This window comes from Sinocyclocheilus anshuiensis, unplaced genomic scaffold (genome assembly GCF_001515605.1).
Source record: "Sinocyclocheilus anshuiensis isolate Anshui unplaced genomic scaffold, SAMN03320099.WGS_v1.1 scaffold688, whole genome shotgun sequence".
Taxonomy (NCBI): Eukaryota; Metazoa; Chordata; class Actinopteri; order Cypriniformes; family Cyprinidae; genus Sinocyclocheilus; species Sinocyclocheilus anshuiensis.
This window is the reverse complement of record NW_015555748.1, coordinates 497320-516444: the sequence shown is the minus strand read 5'-3', so window position 1 is coordinate 516444 and position 19125 is coordinate 497320. Positions and strand designations below refer to the sequence as shown.

At 35.3% G+C, this 19125-nt stretch overlaps 1 protein-coding gene across 7 annotated transcripts in view; it reads left to right on the top strand.

Annotated features, from left to right (window-relative positions):
• mon2 (MON2 homolog, regulator of endosome-to-Golgi trafficking) overlaps nucleotides 1-19125 on the top strand; it is a 52556-nt gene that overhangs the window by 18798 nt on the left and 14633 nt on the right. For 2 of the 7 annotated variants that reach the window (XM_016467300.1, XM_016467298.1), the window contains exons 9-27: nucleotides 1-181; nucleotides 2205-2329; nucleotides 2613-2752; nucleotides 2846-2999; nucleotides 4593-4798; nucleotides 6344-6425; nucleotides 6942-7123; nucleotides 7364-7408; nucleotides 10570-10682; nucleotides 10952-11056; nucleotides 13684-13764; nucleotides 14295-14368; nucleotides 14540-14630; nucleotides 14725-14826; nucleotides 15381-15383; nucleotides 16288-16398; nucleotides 16499-16674; nucleotides 17493-17655; nucleotides 17780-18073. In XM_016467300.1, the coding sequence (XP_016322786.1) occupies nucleotides 1-181; nucleotides 2205-2329; nucleotides 2613-2752; nucleotides 2846-2999; nucleotides 4593-4798; nucleotides 6344-6425; nucleotides 6942-7123; nucleotides 7364-7408; nucleotides 10570-10682; nucleotides 10952-11056; nucleotides 13684-13764; nucleotides 14295-14368; nucleotides 14540-14630; nucleotides 14725-14826; nucleotides 15381-15383; nucleotides 16288-16398; nucleotides 16499-16674; nucleotides 17493-17655; nucleotides 17780-18073 (2428 nt within the window). The remainder of the gene's footprint in view (nucleotides 182-2204; nucleotides 2330-2612; nucleotides 2753-2845; nucleotides 3000-4592; nucleotides 4799-6343; nucleotides 6426-6941; nucleotides 7124-7363; nucleotides 7409-10569; nucleotides 10683-10951; nucleotides 11057-13683; nucleotides 13765-14294; nucleotides 14369-14539; nucleotides 14631-14724; nucleotides 14827-15380; nucleotides 15384-16287; nucleotides 16399-16498; nucleotides 16675-17492; nucleotides 17656-17779; nucleotides 18074-19125) is intronic. The other 5 variants (XM_016467301.1, XM_016467299.1, XM_016467304.1 and 2 more) reach the window with 3 other exon arrangements.

The window sequence follows — 19125 nt, the reverse complement described above, 5'->3', positions numbered from 1 at the left end:
CCTGCTGAAGGAGCGCGTGTGTCCGCTGGTCATCAAGCTGTTCTCTCCCAACATCAAGTTCCGTCAGGGCTGCAGCAGCAGCGCCTCGTCCCCGGCGCCTGTGGAGAAACCCTATTTCCCCATCTGCATGAGACTGCTGCGGGTCGTCTCGGTCCTCATCAAACACTTCTACAGCCTCCTGGTGAGACGCACAGTGATGCTCCAGTGTAGGGATCAAGGTCCAAGTTAATTTTTTATAGCACCTTAAAACAAAAGACATACATAATAAAAAAGAACACAAGTATTGTATCTGATAAATGGCCGATATGGGCTTAAAAATATATCAACGATAATTTCTGATATTTATTGCGATAACAATATCAATGACGATAATTCAGGGAATCCTGTTTCTTTAGAGAAAAGTATTATCTTTCCTATTTTTACCCAAAATAGGGTGTTGTGAGCATTAATGAGTGCACACATAATGTAATGACTGTTTAAAGGGATAAATCATCCAAAAATGAAAATTCTGTCATTAATTACTCACCCTCATGTCGTTCCAAACCTGTAAGACCTTCGTTCATCTTCGGAACACAGATTAAGATATTTTTGATGGATTCCGAGAGCTCTCTGACCCTCCATAGACAGCAAGGGAACTACCATGTTCAAGGCTCAGAAAAGTACCAAGATGATCGACAAAGTAGTCCGTGTGACATCAGTGGTTCTTCACACCGGATCTGGGTCAGTGCCGCTACACGCTCGCGTCATGATACTGTCGTGAACGCGCGTCCACAAGTGACGCAGTAGAGACGAAAATGTGGATTAAAGCCGTTATTTTTGTTTTCTTTGCGCAAAAAAGTATTCTCGTAGCTTCGTAACTTTACAGTTGAACCACTGATGTCACAAAAAAAAATCTTTACAATTCCTAATGCAATCAGTTGGACTTGGGAAGTGTAGTGATATATATTAGATAAATAGTTTTTCCCCTATTCACCTGGAGTGTCTTGCCCAAAAGTTGCTTTTGAAATATGTAAATGGCCTCTGTTATGATTTCCTACCCTGCATAATGTTCATCAGGATGGGTTGCTGAATATTAAAAAGGTGTTGTTGATATGTAAATACAGGCAGCCATATGTTAATGAGCTCATAACAGTGAATATTTTTGAATGTTTCATTTTCAAAAGAGCAAGAAAATTATTTTTACTCATTTAATATCTAGTTTAATGCATCTTACTGTGTTAATTTTGATATATTGGTGTGTTGATTGTGAGCATTAATGAGTGCACACATAATGTAATGACTGTTTAAAGGGATAAATCATCCAAAAATGAAAATTCTGTCATTAATTACTCACCCTCATGTCGTTCCAAACCTGTAAGACCTTCGTTCATCTTCGGAACACAGATTAAGATATTTTTGATGGATTCCGAGAGCTCTCTGACCCTCCATAGACAGCAAGGGAACTACCATGTTCAAGGCTCAGAAAAGTACCAAGATGATCGACAAAGTAGTCCGTGTGACATCAGTGGTTCTTCACACAGGATCTGGGTCAGTGCCGCTACACGCTCGCGTCATGATACTGTCGTGAACGCGCGTCCACAAGTGACGCAGTAGAGACGAAAATGTGGATTAAAGCCGTTATTTTTGTTTTCTTTGCGCAAAAAAGTATTCTCGTAGCTTCGTAACTTTACAGTTGAACCACTGATGTCACAAAAAAAAATCTTTACAATTCCTAATGCAATCAGTTGGACTTGGGAAGTGTAGTGATATATATTAGATAAATAGTTTTTCCCCTATTCACCTGGAGTGTCTTGCCCAAAAGTTGCTTTTGAAATATGTAAATGGCCTCTGTTATGATTTCCTACCCTGCATAATGTTCATCAGGATGGGTTGCTGAATATTAAAAAGGTGTTGTTGATATGTAAATACAGGCAGCCATATGTTAATGAGCTCATAACAGTGAATATTTTTGAATGTTTAATTTTCAAAAGAGCAAGAAAATTATTTTTACTCATTTAATATCTAGTTTAATGCATCTTATTGTGTTAATTTTGATATATTGGTGTGTTGAATTTGTTTGTGGTGCACTTCTGTGCTGGAAAACATTCAGGTATCCAGCACTGCAGTTGCTGATGTTGTTTGGATGCATCAGTGTGTTGTCACATTGGTGATTTCTGCATCTACAGTGCTCAGTGTGTGTGTGTGTGTGTGTGTGTGTGTTGTAGGTAACGGAGTGTGAGATCTTCCTGTCTCTGCTGGTGAAGTTTTTGGATGGAGAGAAGCCGCAGTGGTTGAGAGCCGTGGCAGTGGAGTCTGTGCACAGACTGTGTGTTCAGCCACATTTATTGCGGTGAGCACATGTTCACAGACACACACACACATGTAATTAATGTAATTTATATGATCTAAAAATACTCTTTCCTGTATATATTCAGATTTTAGATCTGATTTCAGACTTCAGATTAGATTTAGATCAGATTTTAAACTAAAATCTTATGTGGAATGTTTTGACAGATCTTGTGATACAAATGATATCTTTTGTTGGCTTAATAATATAAAAAGCTTGTTTTTATTAGTTTGCCTGCAGAGATATTTCTCTTCTTCTGGAGTTCATGAAGGTCTTATGTGTGCAGGTCTTTCTGTCAGTCGTACGACATGAAGCAGCACTCCACCAAAGTCTTCAGAGACATCGTCAACGCTCTGGGCTCCTTCATCCAGTCCCTCTTCATCCTCCCCAGCGCAGGAAACACCTCCTCCACCAGCACGCCTGCAGGTCTCACACACACACACACACACACACACGCTGAGATCTTCATGTTATAATGACTGATTGTCTCATGTGAAAGTCAAACTGTGTGTGTGTCAGGTGGGTCGGTGTCGGGTTCACAGGGGTCCGCTCAGGGAGGTCCGGGTGCGGCAGCAGCAGGGGGAGGTCTGATCACACAGGCCGCTTTTGAGTACCGGGGCACCTGGATCCCCCTCATGAACGTCAGCGTCCAGGGCAGTGCCAAAGCCACATAGTGAGTGACCACACGCTTTCAGTACTGACTAGCCTTTACTAGGGATGTGCGAGACTAGTCGACTAAATGATACTGCTGCTGCTAGTCGACACACTAGTTGCTTACATCCATTTGTTTTTGCACATTTCAAATTACTGTTAATGTTGCATTTTAAAAATTAATACATTATTTTCAAAAAGTCCAGTTGACATACTGGTTGTTTAATTTTTTATTTTTTTGCACATTTATGTTTAGCTTTAATTAAAAAAAAAATTTTTTTTTTTTGTACATTTATGTTTTGCAATATATTTTTTCAAAGGCTATGTTTTAAATTACTCTCATTATAATATTGCATTTTAAAGATTAATACATTATTTTGAAAAAATCTGGTTGCCACACATTATTCATTTGCATTATTTTTTTTTTGCACATTTATATTTTGCTTTATATTTTGCAAAACTGTCAAATTGCTGTCATGTTAATGTTGCATTTTAAAAATCAATACACTATTTTGAAAAAGTCTAGTTGACATACTGTTCATTTACATAATAATTATTATTTTTTGCACATTTGTTTTATTTTGAAGAACATTCAAATTACTGTCATGTTAATGTTGCATTTTAAAAATTAATACATTATTTTCAAAAAAATTCTAGTTGACATACTGGTTGTTGTAAGTTTTTTTGCACATTTATTATATATATATATATATATATATATTGTACATTTATGTTTTGCAATATATTTTTTCAATGGCTATGTTCAAATTACTCTCATGATAATATTGCATTTTAAAAATTAATACATTATTTTGAAAAAATCTGGTTGCCACACACTATTCATTTGTATTATTTTTTTGCACATTTATATTTTGCTTTATATTTTTAAAAACTGTCAAATTGCTGTCATGTTAATGTTGCATTTTAAAAATAATACACTATTTTGAAAAAGTCTAGTTAACATACTAGTCATATCCATTTTTTTTTTTTTGCACATTTATGTTTTGCATTATATTTTTACAAAGGCTATATTTAGATTATTGTCTTGTTAATGTTACATTTTAAAAATGAATACATTATTTTAAAAAAAGTCAACATACTAGGCGTTTACATTATTATTTTTTTCCACATTTATGTTTTGCTTTTTTATTTTTACGTCTACAGTAAAGTTACTGCCGTGGTAATGTTGCATTTTAAAAATGAATGCATTATTTTGAAAAAGTCTAGTTGATATGCTAGTTATTTACATCTATTTGTTTTGCTTTATATTTTTGCGTCATTTTGCTGCCTGTCATGTGTACAGATGCTTTGATTCAGTTGATTTTAATAATATGTCTATATTGGTTAACATTGATTAAGTGAACACTTAAGTTTAATGTACAATAATCATAACGCAAGGAAAGCACCTTGCATGTATATGATCTATTTTTCAGCAGCATTCAGTATGGGATTTGACTGTTTGATTCATAGGCTATTGGATCGCTCATACTTTTTTTGACTGTATTTTGACTGCTAGACTAGTTGACTAGTTGGTTACAAATTCCGTTTAAACGGTAAATCAGTCCCTAGTCTTTACTTTGTCCGTGCTGTTGGTCTAACGTGTGTTTCTTCTCAGTCTGGAGATGCTGGATAAGGTGGAGCCGCCCTCCATCCCTGAAGGTTACGCCATGTCTGTGGCCTTCAGTGCCCTGCTGGATCTGGTGAGGGGAATGACGTCTATGATCGAGAGAGAGCTCTCCAAACAGGAACAGGAAGCTGCTTTGAGGAAGGAGGCGGAGCTTGTTAGTCCTCCACAGAGAGACAGCTGCCCTCAGGAACCCAGTGAGTTCATGTCGACATCACATGTTTGTTTGTGTCATCTCCGAGGTCTTTGAATCTCTCAACCTGAAGTATATTTGGAGAGCATCTCTTTAAAAATGAGACTATGCTCTGTGCTGACCTCTGGCTGCAAAACCAGTATACTGTGACTTTATATAACGTGTTGTAATATATAATGTAATATGTAATAAACAGTATGTGTAATGGTAACACTTTACAATAAGGTTAACATGAACTAATAATGAAAAATACTTGTAAATGGTTTATTCATATCAGTTAATATTAATTTCAACATTTACTAACACGTTATTAAAATCCATATGTATGTGTTAATAATAATAAATGAACGTGAGCTAACATGAACTAACACTGAATAGTTGTATTAATGAATTTTTATGACTTTTTAAATTCATTTTTATTAATAATTTATACTTTTATTAACATTTAAAGATGTTAATGAATACTGTAACAAATGTATTGATAATTGTTAGTTAATGCATTAATTAACATAAACTAATGGACTATATTGTAGTGTTAACTGTTTAACAAATGTAATATATAATTCATACTATACATACTATAATTCAATACTAACAGAAGATACAATACATGTTACAAATAAATCTAATCTAATGTAATAATATGATATAATCATATATATGTGTATATATATAAACAGAAAATCCAATAAATTTAACAAAAACATATAATAATAATAATACAAATAAGTCTAATCTGATAATGTATAAAAAGTAACATATAATACATTTCACAAATTAATCCAATTCAATCTAATCTAAAATAATATAACAATATAACATATAATATATAATATAATGTAACACAATAAATCTTACAAATATAATATTTAAACAATAATATACAATGGATTTTACAAATGAATCTAATCTAATATAACAATATAATAAAATATATAATATCATCAATTACAATAAATGTTACAGTTATGGAATGTATAAACAGTAACACAATAATATATACAAATTAATAAAATCTAATCTAAAACACTTTATTTTAGTGTGCAATTGTTAAACATTACTTGTACTTACTATAGTAAGTTAACTGTATAATTACAAGCAACTAACATTATAACAACAAGAAGTACATAACAACAGTACATTAAACAAAAGTGTGACCAAGTATAAGTACAATATAAATACAAAATGTGAAAAATGTATGAATTTGAATGATGCACATAGCAGAAAATGTGTGCAAGTGGTATATTTTATACTTGAGCTATAATAATTAAGTTCTGTCATTCAGAGAGTGCAAATTGTGCATCTGGATTGATTTATGGGGAAATTACAAATTAAACAGTTATATAACAGTTCAAAGTTTGTAAATGTGATAAAAAACAGAATCTGAGCTGAATAGCAGGACACAGTCAGATACCAAATGATGTATGATATTACGCAGTAAATGTTATATAAACCACACAACCCTAATGTGCTCATTATGAATGTCAGAATCAGTGATGTGTATATGCCAGTGTTTTGTCCCTGTATTGATGCCGTATGTGTTTTGCAGTGGCTCATGAGGTTTGGGAGGAGATGGTGAACGCCTGCTGGTGCGGCCTGTTGGCGGCCCTTTCACTTCTGCTGGATGCCAGGTACGGGACGCTTTCTTAATATATCACTATATGCTATCATTCATATCCTAACTGTTATTGTAATAGCTAAAGCTTTATACTTGTGACCCTGGAGCACAAAACCAGTCATAAGTCGCATGGGTAGCCAACAATACATTGTCAAAATTATCGATTTTTTTTTAATGTCAAAAATCATTAGGATATTAAGTAAAGATCATGTTCAATGAAGATATTTTGTAAATTTCCTACTGTAAATATATCAAAACGTAATTTTTGATTAGTAATATGCATTGCTAAGAACTTCATTTGGACAACTTTAAAAGCGATTTTCTCAATATTTTGATTTTTTTGCACCCTCAGATTCCAGATTTTCAAATAGTTGTATCTCAGCCAAATATTGTCCTATCCTAACAAACCATACAACATCAATGGAAAGCTTATTCATTCAGCTTTCAGATATTGTATAAATCTCAATTTAAATGTATATGAATCATACCAGACTGACTATACTGATGATATTTGCCGTGTTTGTGTCAGTACGGACGAGACGGCCACAGAAAACATCCTAAAAGCGGAGCTGTCCATGGCGTCTCTGTGTGGACGTCTGGGTTTGGTGACGCCGCGTGACGCTTTCATTACGGCCATCTGTAAAGCGTCTCTCCCTCCTCACTACGCCCTCACCATCCTGAGCAGCAACGCTGCCAACCTCTCCAATAAAGGTACGAGAGCGGTGCATGCTGACGTTCACCTCAAATACAGCTTATGATAAGCAGATAAACAACCAAAAATACAGTTTTGGTCAGTGATTTTAGCACTTCAAAACAGTTTCAGCCAAAACCGAAAACTCATTGCCACCCGAAACAGTTTTGAAGGGCTAAAATCATTGAGCACTTCTCCGATGGTGCAGCTGTGTGGATGCTAGTGCTGGATTAACAATATCAATTTCTCATTTTTAATAGATCTTCGTTTTGATGAACCGAGATCTTTTAGTTTATGTATTTCAGGTGATGTATGAACAAAACTTCACTAAACATTATTTGTAGTCTACCTGCTAGAGATGCACCGATTGCAATTATTTTTTTTTTTGGCCGATTCCGATTTCCGTTTTTTTTTTTTTGTAAGTGTGCCCTGCCGATACCGATTTTTGCCGATTCCGATTTTCTTTACTATAAAGAAAATTGTATATGCTGTCAATTATAGTATTTATTTACTATAAATACTATAATTGACAGCATATACAAACAAAAATCTATACTTTTTTAATGCAAAAAATTCTTTACATAATGAAAAATGATTAAACAATACAATTCCCCCAATCTGGACAAAGTTACGTTCTCTCACTTAAACAACTCTCAAAATAAAGTGCTCTGTGACCAGAAAAGAGGTAGAAATAACAATTAACTGACAAGGAGTTGCTGTATATAACAAAGCAGATGTCATTTCCCACTATGTTTCTTAATTTGTAATTTTTTTCACTAACCTTATTAAATGTGTCATCTTTCACATCAAATTCTTAAATTGTTTCAATTAAGTCAGTTAGAATAATAAGAAACTGCAGAGCTGTTACCATTCAAATGAAATCAGTATCAACAAACTCCATCTTTCCACTGCAGGAAACACAGAAGCTGCATCTGAAGTGGCTTTAGATGTATTTACACAGACTGTTTATAAAGTTGAGGTGCCAGAAATGAATTTACAACTGCAAAAGATTTTTATAAGATTAATGTTTTAAATATTTTTTAAACATACAAATAAGAAATGTTGGAATGATAGTTTTAGATATGAAACCAAACCAGTAGGTGGCGGCAAATGACTGTTTGAGTCATTTAGTCCTTCATTCAACAGATTCGTTCAAACGGCTGATTCATTCAGAAACGAGGCAAGTGACTACTGTCTTTATGAATGGGTTACTGAATCATTGACTCACTTAATTCGTTCAAAAACGTGGATTCATTCAGTAACGAAACACCGCCGTGTGTTGCTGGGAGACACAACGGTTCTGCTGTGGCTTTGATTGGAACTATTATCATCCGCAAAATTGAGCAAAAACAGTCAATATTGTGTCTAAAATGTAAGTCACTTAATTTTAACTTCTTGTTATTGTACTACTATTGTATAAAATCACATTGCAATCGTGTTGAAACATTTTGGTCATGCAATGTTGCGTACCTAAATGATATATAATAAATTTCTTTAGCCTAACTTTCTGTGTGTGCTGTTGCACTCATTTGTGTTGATTTCTGCATGAGTCTCTCTCACACACTCACTCAGGCTGCGCAGGCCTCATCTGACGACATAAATACATTATCAGTCGCCAGAAGTGTGACGTCAAAACAGACCGGCTCAGAATTGGCAGATTGGCCGCCGGTCACCGGTCTGGGCCGGTCATGTGGAAAACCGGCTAATTCCGGTCCCTGGCCGGTCGATCGGTGCATCTCTACTACCTGCCATCCAATAATTACAATAAGCTCAGAAACAAAGTCTCCATTTTCAAATTCTGTCAAAATTTGAACAATCATTTAAAAAGTTAAAAACAGCCTTATGTGCAATTTAATTCTTAAATGGAACTCAAGTTTTTGAGTGTTATGAAATATATTTGATTAATTGAATTAATTGATATCATTGCCCTGCATACTGATTTTGGGCTGCCGATTCCAGAAATAGTGCTTGTTTTGCTCGAGCATGTCACACTTTTTGCATTTTTGTAGCATTTTTGCTTTTGACAACCATTTTTAAGGTGATGAAGTCTTGTATTCTCCTTTAATCAGCAGAAAAACTACCACAAAGACACGACTCCTGTCTGCATCTGAACCAGATTACAACTATTTGTTCAATCCTCGGCCCATTTTCACATGTATTTCACATTATTTTATGCCTAATCCTGATTTCAAGGTTAAAATTATGGCCAGTGATAGAAGAAAATGCAAATATAGTCCAGATGTTTTCTGCTGCATCTGTGGGTGTTTTACTCTATCCAAACAGCAACAGAAAATAAATTTATATTTATGTTTTTGTAAAGTTCTTTGACATTATTGGAGTATTTAAAAATTTTTCCACAGATTGTAAATTAATGCAGATTGCATTAAAGCTGATACATAAACACAAGTGGACAAATCTTCATTCATATTAAGTAAAAATAAATAAATAAATAAAATAACTACATTGTGGAAAGTTCTTATTAATATTTTTGAACTAAGCATAATCAAATTAGTTTTTTTGTTTGTTTTTTTTTTTGTAAATCAGCAGTTTTTATTTATTTATTAATTTTTTAATGCAGGGCTGTTATTAAATAAACTTTATTTTCAGTCTGGTTTTCGTCTAAATCAGGGTTCCTACGGGGTTTGGAAAAGTATGGAATTTGATTCAAGTATTTTCCAGGTCTTGAAAAGTATGGAAAAAAAGAAAGCAGAGTATGGAAAAATATTTGTTTTCGCTATTTAGTTTTTATAATAGAAAATGAAGAATTGAATGAAAATACATTTAGTGTACAAGCAGGGAGATTTCATGGCAGCTGTTTAGTGATTCTTTAGTGATTGTCAAATATGCACTTTTTGATTATGCAAAATGCAGGTTATAAGCATTTTGGGTTTCTTCTCACAATATTCTTAGCACCGTATTACATAGTCTCAAGGACCTTTGCAAAAATATGCAGACTTTTATTTGCGCACGAGAAACCATTAAACTTAGCATATCGGACAATGCACACTGAGCCACCTATTGTGCCATCAGCCCATTTCACAGTGTGGTTTCTTGGCCTCTACAAAGTATGCGTTAAAGAGACCCTAAGGGCTTTTTATTTTAGGGACTCTGTGTGTTGTCACGAGAAAATCAATGAAAAAACCCAGAGAAAATAAAAAATATTTACAAATGACTGAACTATAGACCAAATATAAAGCTGAAAATAATGCTCTATGGACCATTTATGTTAAATATTGTATGAAAATCTGTTGAGAGGTTTGGAAATTTGAGTTTTTTTTTAGTTGAATTTTGAAATGGAAAATAATGGGTAGGAACCCTGTAAATGGAAACGTATATTTCGTGATTCAGTAAAAAATTCATTTCGGTGCATCACTGGCCACAAGCCTTAGGACCTTTGTGTGTGTAAGTGTATGTAGTTTAGTGTGTGTGTGTGTGTGTGTGTGTGTGTGTGTGTGTGTGTGTGTAGTGTACTCTATCCAGGGTCAGAGTGTGCAGATGGTCAGTCCGTCCAGTGAATCTCACCAGCAGGTGGTAGCAGTGGGTCAGCCGCTCACCACACAGCCACAGGGCACCGTAGTGGTAAATCACACACGTTTACCTTGCTATCGAAAACATATCATAGATTTCTGTTGCTTTTATGTGATGTTAATTATGGCAGAGCGCAACAGCACTTCAGACAACAAGAGTTTTAGTCTAATAAAGGCAAACAGACAGCTAATTATGATTACAGAGTAACTCAAGCTACTCTTAAGTTGTTGACTTCATTTCTAAATCAGTTTCAAGTGCAGCTGAATATTGTTCCAGGTTAATTGCGAGGGCTTTTCTTTCTCTCTCTGTCTGTGAATCAGCTGACAGCGAAGAACATTCAGTGCATGCGGACGCTGCTGAATTTGGCTCATTGTCACGGTGCTTATCTGGGAACCTCATGGCAGCTGGTTTTAGCCACACTACAGGTACAGGAACACGCTTCAATCACCACAACATACACACTTTATCTGTCTTTATCTTATCTTGTTTTGGACCGGGTTTTACCAGTAATTGACCGATCAGAATCCAGAAAACTTGCATGATTTTTGTTCATTGTATAGGGATGTGATTTTATTCCATATTTATACAGATTTCTGTATTTTCCAACGTACAACCCATGTGAATTGCGAAATGCAAACTGCAAAACATTGAGTATTTTTATATTTATTTATGCATTTTATGCATAAATGGGGAGGTTTTCCTTTTTTTGTCCTTTTGCTGATGACATGCCTGACTGGAATTGGCAATCTAATACAATCTAATATAATATAACAATATAATATCATTATAATCAGTAACATACAATACATTTTATAAATAAATATAATACCTAATAATAATATTTTAATATAATATATAATAGTAATAATTAGGGGTGTAACGAGACACTTATCCCACGAGACGAGACACGAGACTGGGTTCACGAGAGCGAGACGAGACGAGATTTTTAGACTTTTTTTTTAAAGAAATCCTCAATGTTGAAATATATAGGGAAAAATAGTCTTTTGTTCAACTGAAAAACACAAAATGCAAAAAAGTAAGTGCATTTTGAAATCAACTTGCTAGTAAACTGATTTCCACTTTAATAAAAAAATATATAATAAACACGATTAATGTATCCATTTAAAAGAATAAAGCAGTTGTTCCCAAACTGGGGGGCACGGCAAGGCTGAGAGATAGTTAGGGCCCTGTGAAATCCATTTTATTTTTTCGTTTTAATTTTTCTGGATTCTGTTTTTTTCTTTTTCTTTTTTTTTTTCGTTTTAATATTTCTCGACTCCTTTTTAATAGTTAAATGAAATGTTATTAATTAAAAAGCATGTCTAATTAATTCAAATCATGACCAAATTCTGTGTTTTAGCATGTCTAATTATTTGAATGCATAAAACAACTTAATTTATTAATTTTTTTTCTTAAAGTAGCCTTATGAATTTTTTCCCCCCTCAGAAATTCTGTGTTGTGTATTTACATTTTTCTGGTTATCAAAAGAAGGCATAAAACATTAATATAATTTATCATTTATCTTTTAATTATTGAAAATTAAGCAAACAAGATTTTTTTTTAGCAAACAAAGGGGATTTACTATTAAAATTAAAACATGGAAGACATGTTTTGTGTGATTATTTAAAAAAAATAATGTTTGTTTCATTTTAGTAGTAGTAGTAGTAGTATGCTATGTACATTCTACTGAAAAATAGTTATAGGCACAATGTCTTCAAATCAAACCGGACTTTTATTTTGACAGGTTGCCATGAATACCTTTACAGTTCTGTGTATGAGATATGACACTAGTTTTACTCAAATCAAACGCTAAAATGCTCATGAAGTGACTCTCAGAGCAGTTCTGGAGATCATGAAGTGACTCTCAGACTGGAGATGTTGTTCATGTGTTTACGTCCTCATTTAGTGAGACGGCAGACGCTGAAATCACTGCGAGCGTCACGCGCGCTTCAGTGTGTGTAAATGAAAACCGCGCGTCTGCGCCATTCATTAACAGAGACAGGCAGAGCATGTAGGATTCATATGTAAATCGACTTTTGCGGCTTAATATTTACAGATACTAGTCCATATCGTGATTTGATTTAAGTGTAATGACCTACTTTTGATTAATTCATTCAAAATTCGACAAATTCCGTGACATTCTGCGTTAAACTGTGAATTCTGTTTTTATGACTGGATAAAGACTACACCATAATTTTCCCGCTTATCATGCGGCCACTTGCCTGATGTGAACATAAAATGTCTTACACACCACCACTTGTGAACGAGCCAGTCTGCGCGAGGATATCGTCACGTTCTCGCGAGATCAATCAGATCTCGCGAGACACACCGGATCTCGCGAGATCTCGTGCCACGAGATCTCGTCACACCCCTAGTAATAATATAATGTATAATAATACTTTTTTCTTTTTTAAACAGTGATATACAGTTTATAAATAAATATGTAAATATAATAAATATACAATCAATTTTACAAATAAATATAATATGTAAACGGTAACACGTTTTGCAATATGTTTTGCAAATAAATAAAATATATAAACGGTAATATACAATACACTTTACAAATAATATATATGTAATTAAATATATTTAAACACTAAAATACCATAAACAATTATAATACTATAAAATACTATAAATTTTACAAAGATACAATGTAATATATAAACAATAATATACAAAACATTTTGCAAATCTAACATATAAATAGTAATATACAATAAATTTTACTAACTAATATAATATATAAACCGTAACGTACAATAAGTTTTACAAATTAATATAACATAATATATGATTTAATGTTTGAAAGACAGAAATAAATATTAGTTTTGTAGTTTTACTATTGCTCCTTAAAAGTATTATTATTATTAATAAATATATTTTTTATTTTACAGTACAATATTCATATATATTTACATATTATACAGTGTAATAGTAATATATGTCTTTATTAAAGAATAAAGAACGAGAGGTTCATGTTTTTTTGTTTTTTTTTTGCCTGATTGTATTTGGCATTCACTCATTTTTATCTCTTCTTCTCTACAAGCATCTGGTGTGGATTCTGGGTCTGAAACCGGCTGTCGGTGGAGTTCTGAAACCCGGGCGAGCTGTGGAGGGTCCGAGCACGGTAAAAAACGCTGATCTCAGCCCTGCTCAAAGCCTAGTGAGCTGCCTACCTAGAACGCATTTTGAGCATCACAGGCGCTTTTTGAGACAGCAGCGTTTATGTGCACCATGGGCAAGTTGCAAGACAACAGGGTTTATTTGAGGAATGCAATAAGTGACTATTATTTTTGCTCATCAGGGATTCTCTAAGTCAGCAGCATTTTTAGGCATCATAGATGATTTCCAAGTCACCAGCATTTTTGTCTAGTAGGAAACACTTTTTACATAAAGATATCGCTCACTAATGCTACAAAAAATTTTTAGGCGACTTGAAACAAATGTGGTCTAGATATGCAACTTACTAGGACTCCTCATAAATGTTTACATTTATGCATTTAGGAGACTGTTTTATCCAAAGTGACTTACAAAAGAGGAACAAAGGCAATATTCGTAATATGCAATACTTGGTTTATTAGACTAGGAAGCAAGGTAGAGAAGAGGAGAGTAAGTGTTTATGACTTTATAATGGTGTTTATTTCTTTTCTGTTGCAGGTTTTGACCACAGCGGTGATGACCGATTTACCCGTCATATCAAATATCCTGTCCAGACTCTTTGAAAGTTCACAGTAAGAATCCGCCAACATCAGAATGGAAATAATTCAGTTGACTTGATTTACTTAGTATCAAATCAGTTTTAAAGAGTGCTGCTGCTGCTGTTTAGTTAAATTATAACAGTCAAGTGTTCTTGTAGAGCAGTTACTTCAACAGAATTACATGGTATGTGTGTGTGATTGTAGATACCTGGACGATGTCTCTCTGCATCACCTGATAAACGCTCTGTGCTCGTTATCCATGGAGGCCATGGAGATGGCTTACGGAAACAACAAGGTGCGTTCAGATGCTAAAGCTAATTACAGATTCATTTAATCAAAACATAATCATTCAGCGCTCATCTGTCTATTTGTCTTATCTCTGTGGTTAGGAGCCATCTCTGTTTGCGGTGGCCAAACTGCTAGAGACCGGACTGGTTAATATGGACCGGATCAAGATTCTCTGGAGGCCGCTGACGGCTCATTTACTGGAGGTGAGTCCAGAGGCCAAATCCACACCAACAACGCACTTTCTGCTTTTGAAACAAATTTATTTGTTTGTTTAGACTTTTAGTCTTGGAGGCTTTAAATGTTAGTATTTTTTATTTATATTTTTTTCTTTATGTACTGTTTAGTTTTGAAGTCATCTTTGTTTATTTTGTATTTATATTTTATAATGCATTTGTAGTTTTGTCCATTGGTTTTATTTATATTTGACACAGTTTAATATTACTTAATCGTCAGTAATATTGCTTCAGGGTCTTGGAATACTACTAATATTGCTAAAACAAATATTACTAATACCTGTACAACTAATGAACAATAAATAACTATTGTAATGAGATGAGCCCTATTCTGAGATGTTAATATTTAATACTTGGCAGTATCAGGCTGCTCTGATCTTTCTGGTCTTTACTTGCTGTCCTTGTCTGCTGTACTCCCACTTCTTCTGTAGTTGTATAAATGCTAAAGCACAGTTCATGTCCTCATGCTGTCTTATGCCATCTTTTTTTCCTCCTCTGTCTCTTGCGACATGTCTGTTTTGTAGAAGGTAAGTGCTGAACTTTCTTTTTCAATTCAGAAAGACTTCTCTCTAAAGAGTGACTCGATCTGTCATTCACCACCCTTTATGAAATTGTCTATTTTCAAGTTCAGTGTTTTCAGGAATGAATCAGCCTCCTGTTGTTGTGCTAATCAGATGTTGTTTGTTTTCAAGCTGATCTCGACTGTCACACTTAAGTTTCTTTCACATGACTCCCATCAGGGCTTCAACACAAGCGTCATGTGCTGCTTTGACCTCTGCGTGAAAAGCAGATCACAGAACGGCTATTTTATAAGATAATTACTGTCTGAATGTTATTTTATATCTTCAGCTGTGTGTTGTACAGCTTGGAGTCAAAGTTTAAATAGTTGGGGTGGGGTCAGGTTTAGTTGACTATTTTTAGTTGACTAGTTTAATGTAAATAATGTGAAAGGACCTTTCTGACTGTGATGACCACATTATTTTGAGATTATTTAATCATCTGCTTTACCCCAAAACCTTCCCTTTTACATTCATAAAACACACCAATCTACACAATTAAAATCCAATAAGCAATGTTTCCTCTTGTGATCTAAAAAAATTTAATATAATTTAAGAATATTTAGCAAATCAGTCTATTTATTTTTTGTGTAATTTGGCTGTGTGCATGCTTTATTTGTATAATGATTTATTTTTTATGAGCAATATATAATGCTTTGCTCTTTTTTTGTGTTATTGATGTTATTTTGTCCATCCATGTGTCTTCACCCTCCTTTTGCAATTTTTGATTTGTCTTTGTGTTGTTGCTGATTTCATTAATGGGTGAATCTCATAAAGTCGTTCAAGAATGTGTCATATTTCACCACAAAATCAAAAGAAAACATTGAAATATTGAAAAAAGAACATGAAGCCTATTGTGCAATTATCTCGTCAGGTCTGTCAGCATCCTAACGCTCGAATGAGGGAGTGGGGCGCAGAGGCCATCACCTCGCTGATCAAAGCTGGACTCTCCTTCAAACACGAGCCACCGCTGTCCCAGAACCAGGTAGAAATTAATTTGGATGATCGGAAATCAGTGCTACTTCAGAGTTTGACTTGGATTATTGATTGGACAACATCTTTAACCAATCCCCTGTTCTCCTCAGAGGTTGCAGTTGTTGCTTCTGAACCCTCTGAAGGAGCTCTCCAACGTCCTTCACGCCGATATCCGACAGAAACAGCTGGAGTGTGTCCTACAGATCCTACAGAACCAGGGAGACAGTCTCGGACCGGGATGGCCTCTGGTGCTGGGGGTCATTGGAGCGATCCGCAATGACCAGGGGTGAGACACACAGCCTGACCTTGCAGAAAAGACCATCTTAGACAAGCAAGAATTTCCATATTGGTCCAGGCGGGGTTATGCAAATTAGAGTTGGTTTAAAGGGTTAGATCATCCCAAAATGAAAATTCTGTCATTAATTACTCACCCTCATGTCGTTCCAAACCTGTAAGACCTTCGTTCATCTTCGGAACACAAATTAAGATATTTTTGATGAAATCTGAGAGCTCTCTGACCCTCCATTAGACAGCAACGCAACTGTAATGTTCCCAGGTCCAGAAGCGTGCGCATTAACGTAATCAGCGTTGTTTACACTTTGTGAAAAGCGTGCGTATGCGTTGTGATACTCTCCAAAATGGCGAAAGACGTAACTTGGGGGAGAAGAATTGTTGAATAAAGTCATTATTTTTTGTTTTATTTGCGTACAAAAAGTATTATCGTTGCTTCGCAAAATTGAAGTTGAGCCACTAATGACAAATGGATTATTTTACCGAAGTCCTTACTACGTTTCTGGACCTGGGAACATTACAGTTGTGTTGCTGTCTATGGGAGGGTCAGAGAGCTGTCAGATTTCATCAAAAATATCTTAATTTGTGTTCCGAAGATGAACGAAGGTCTTACGGGTTAGGAACGACATTAGGGTGATTAATTAATGACAGAAATTTTATTTTGGGGTGAACTATCCCTTTAATGCTTAGTCAACCTGCATGGTTCTTCTTATGAGGCTGGTTGACCAAGAAAGTCTTCACGATTTAGATTTAGATCTGAAGTGTGGATCTTGGAGTGTCAAATTTGTATCTAATATACCTTTTGTTCCACAGTGAATCCCTCATACGAACAGCCTTCCAGTGCCTGCAGTTGGTGGTGACCGACTTCCTACCCACAATGCCTTGCATGTGCCTACAAATTGTGGTGGATGTAGCCGGCAGCTTTGGGCTCCAGAACCAGGAGCTAAACATCAGCCTGACGTCTATCGGCTTGCTGGTGAGGAGAACTGCTAGTGTTGCTTTTAAAGACTCTTTAGCCTTACCTTGAAGGTGTTGAATGTTCCTTTGGGATAGTTGAGTTGACTGAGTGGATGACCAAGAGTCTTCTTCTTCCGCTGCAGTGGAACATCTCAGACTACTTCTTCCAAAGGGGAGAAGCAATTACAGAGGAGCTGGAGAGGGAGGAAGCAGTTCTCTTGAAACAGGCCCAAGATAAAGGTGAACCTCTGAACCGACCCTTCCACCCTGCGCCACCCTTTGACTGCCTGTGGTTGTGCCTGTATGCCAAGCTGGGTGAGTTGTGTGTGGACCCACGGCCGGCTGTGAGGAAAAGCGCTGGCCAGACAATGTTCTCCACCATTGCTGCTCACGGAACGCTGCTGCAACCACCGACCTGGAACATCGTGGTTTGGAAGGTACTGGATCAGACTTGACTAGGGACCAAATTAAATCCAGTTCTAGTTAAAATTGCTTTACTAGATCAGGGACAGGGATCAGAACAGGGACCAAATTAAATTGAGTTCTAGATGTTCCACAATTGCTTTGTTGAGTTCTGAGATGTTCCACAATTGCTTTGTTGGATTAGACTTGACCAGAGACCAAATTAAATTCAGGTCTAGTTAAAATTGCTTTGTTGTATCAGACTTGACTGGGGACCAAATTAAATTCACTTCCAGTTAAAATTGCTTTGTTGGGTCAGACTTGACCGGAGACCGAATTAAATCCACTTCTAGTTAACCCTCTGGGGTCTAAGGGTGTTTTGGAGCCCTGGAGAAGGTTTGGCATGCCCTGACATTTGTGTTTTTTTCAGTATCTTAAAAAAATATAAATGGCTAAAGTCTGATAACACTGTATTCAGCACAAACTGTGCTAATATGTGATGCAGCATGAAAGTACATGTTTGTGTATTTGAGAAAACAATGTTTATGCGTGGGTAGTGAAAAACTACTACTTTTTAAAAAAGTCACTGAAATAAGGCCATAAAACACATACAGAATATTTGTTCACAAGACTTTTGAGAACTGGATGTGGTAGACTAGAGATTTTGCTACAAAATTATGTGAAAATTATCATGTTCACTCGTTCACAGAAAACAATATATTGATTTAGCATTTGTAAAACAGGTTTTGTGATATAATGCCCTTATGCGAGGGAGTGACAATGGACATGAATATTTAGTGATTCACACCTGAGAGACAAAGGGCCTCCCATAATGGGCCATCAATATGAATGTGACTGAGGCAGGTAAGAAAGAGAGTGAGGAGAATAAAATAATGTGGGTTTTTGATTATTATTTGTATTTTATTTACAACACAGTTTAATAAAAATATACACAGTGAAGGTCAAGGACACATGATTGAACATACTGATCTGAACACTGAGACTTGAACAGTAACACACCTTTGTGCCAAACATCAATAGTCTCTAATATCATAGTGTTAACACTACTTTTATATCTTATGGTTTT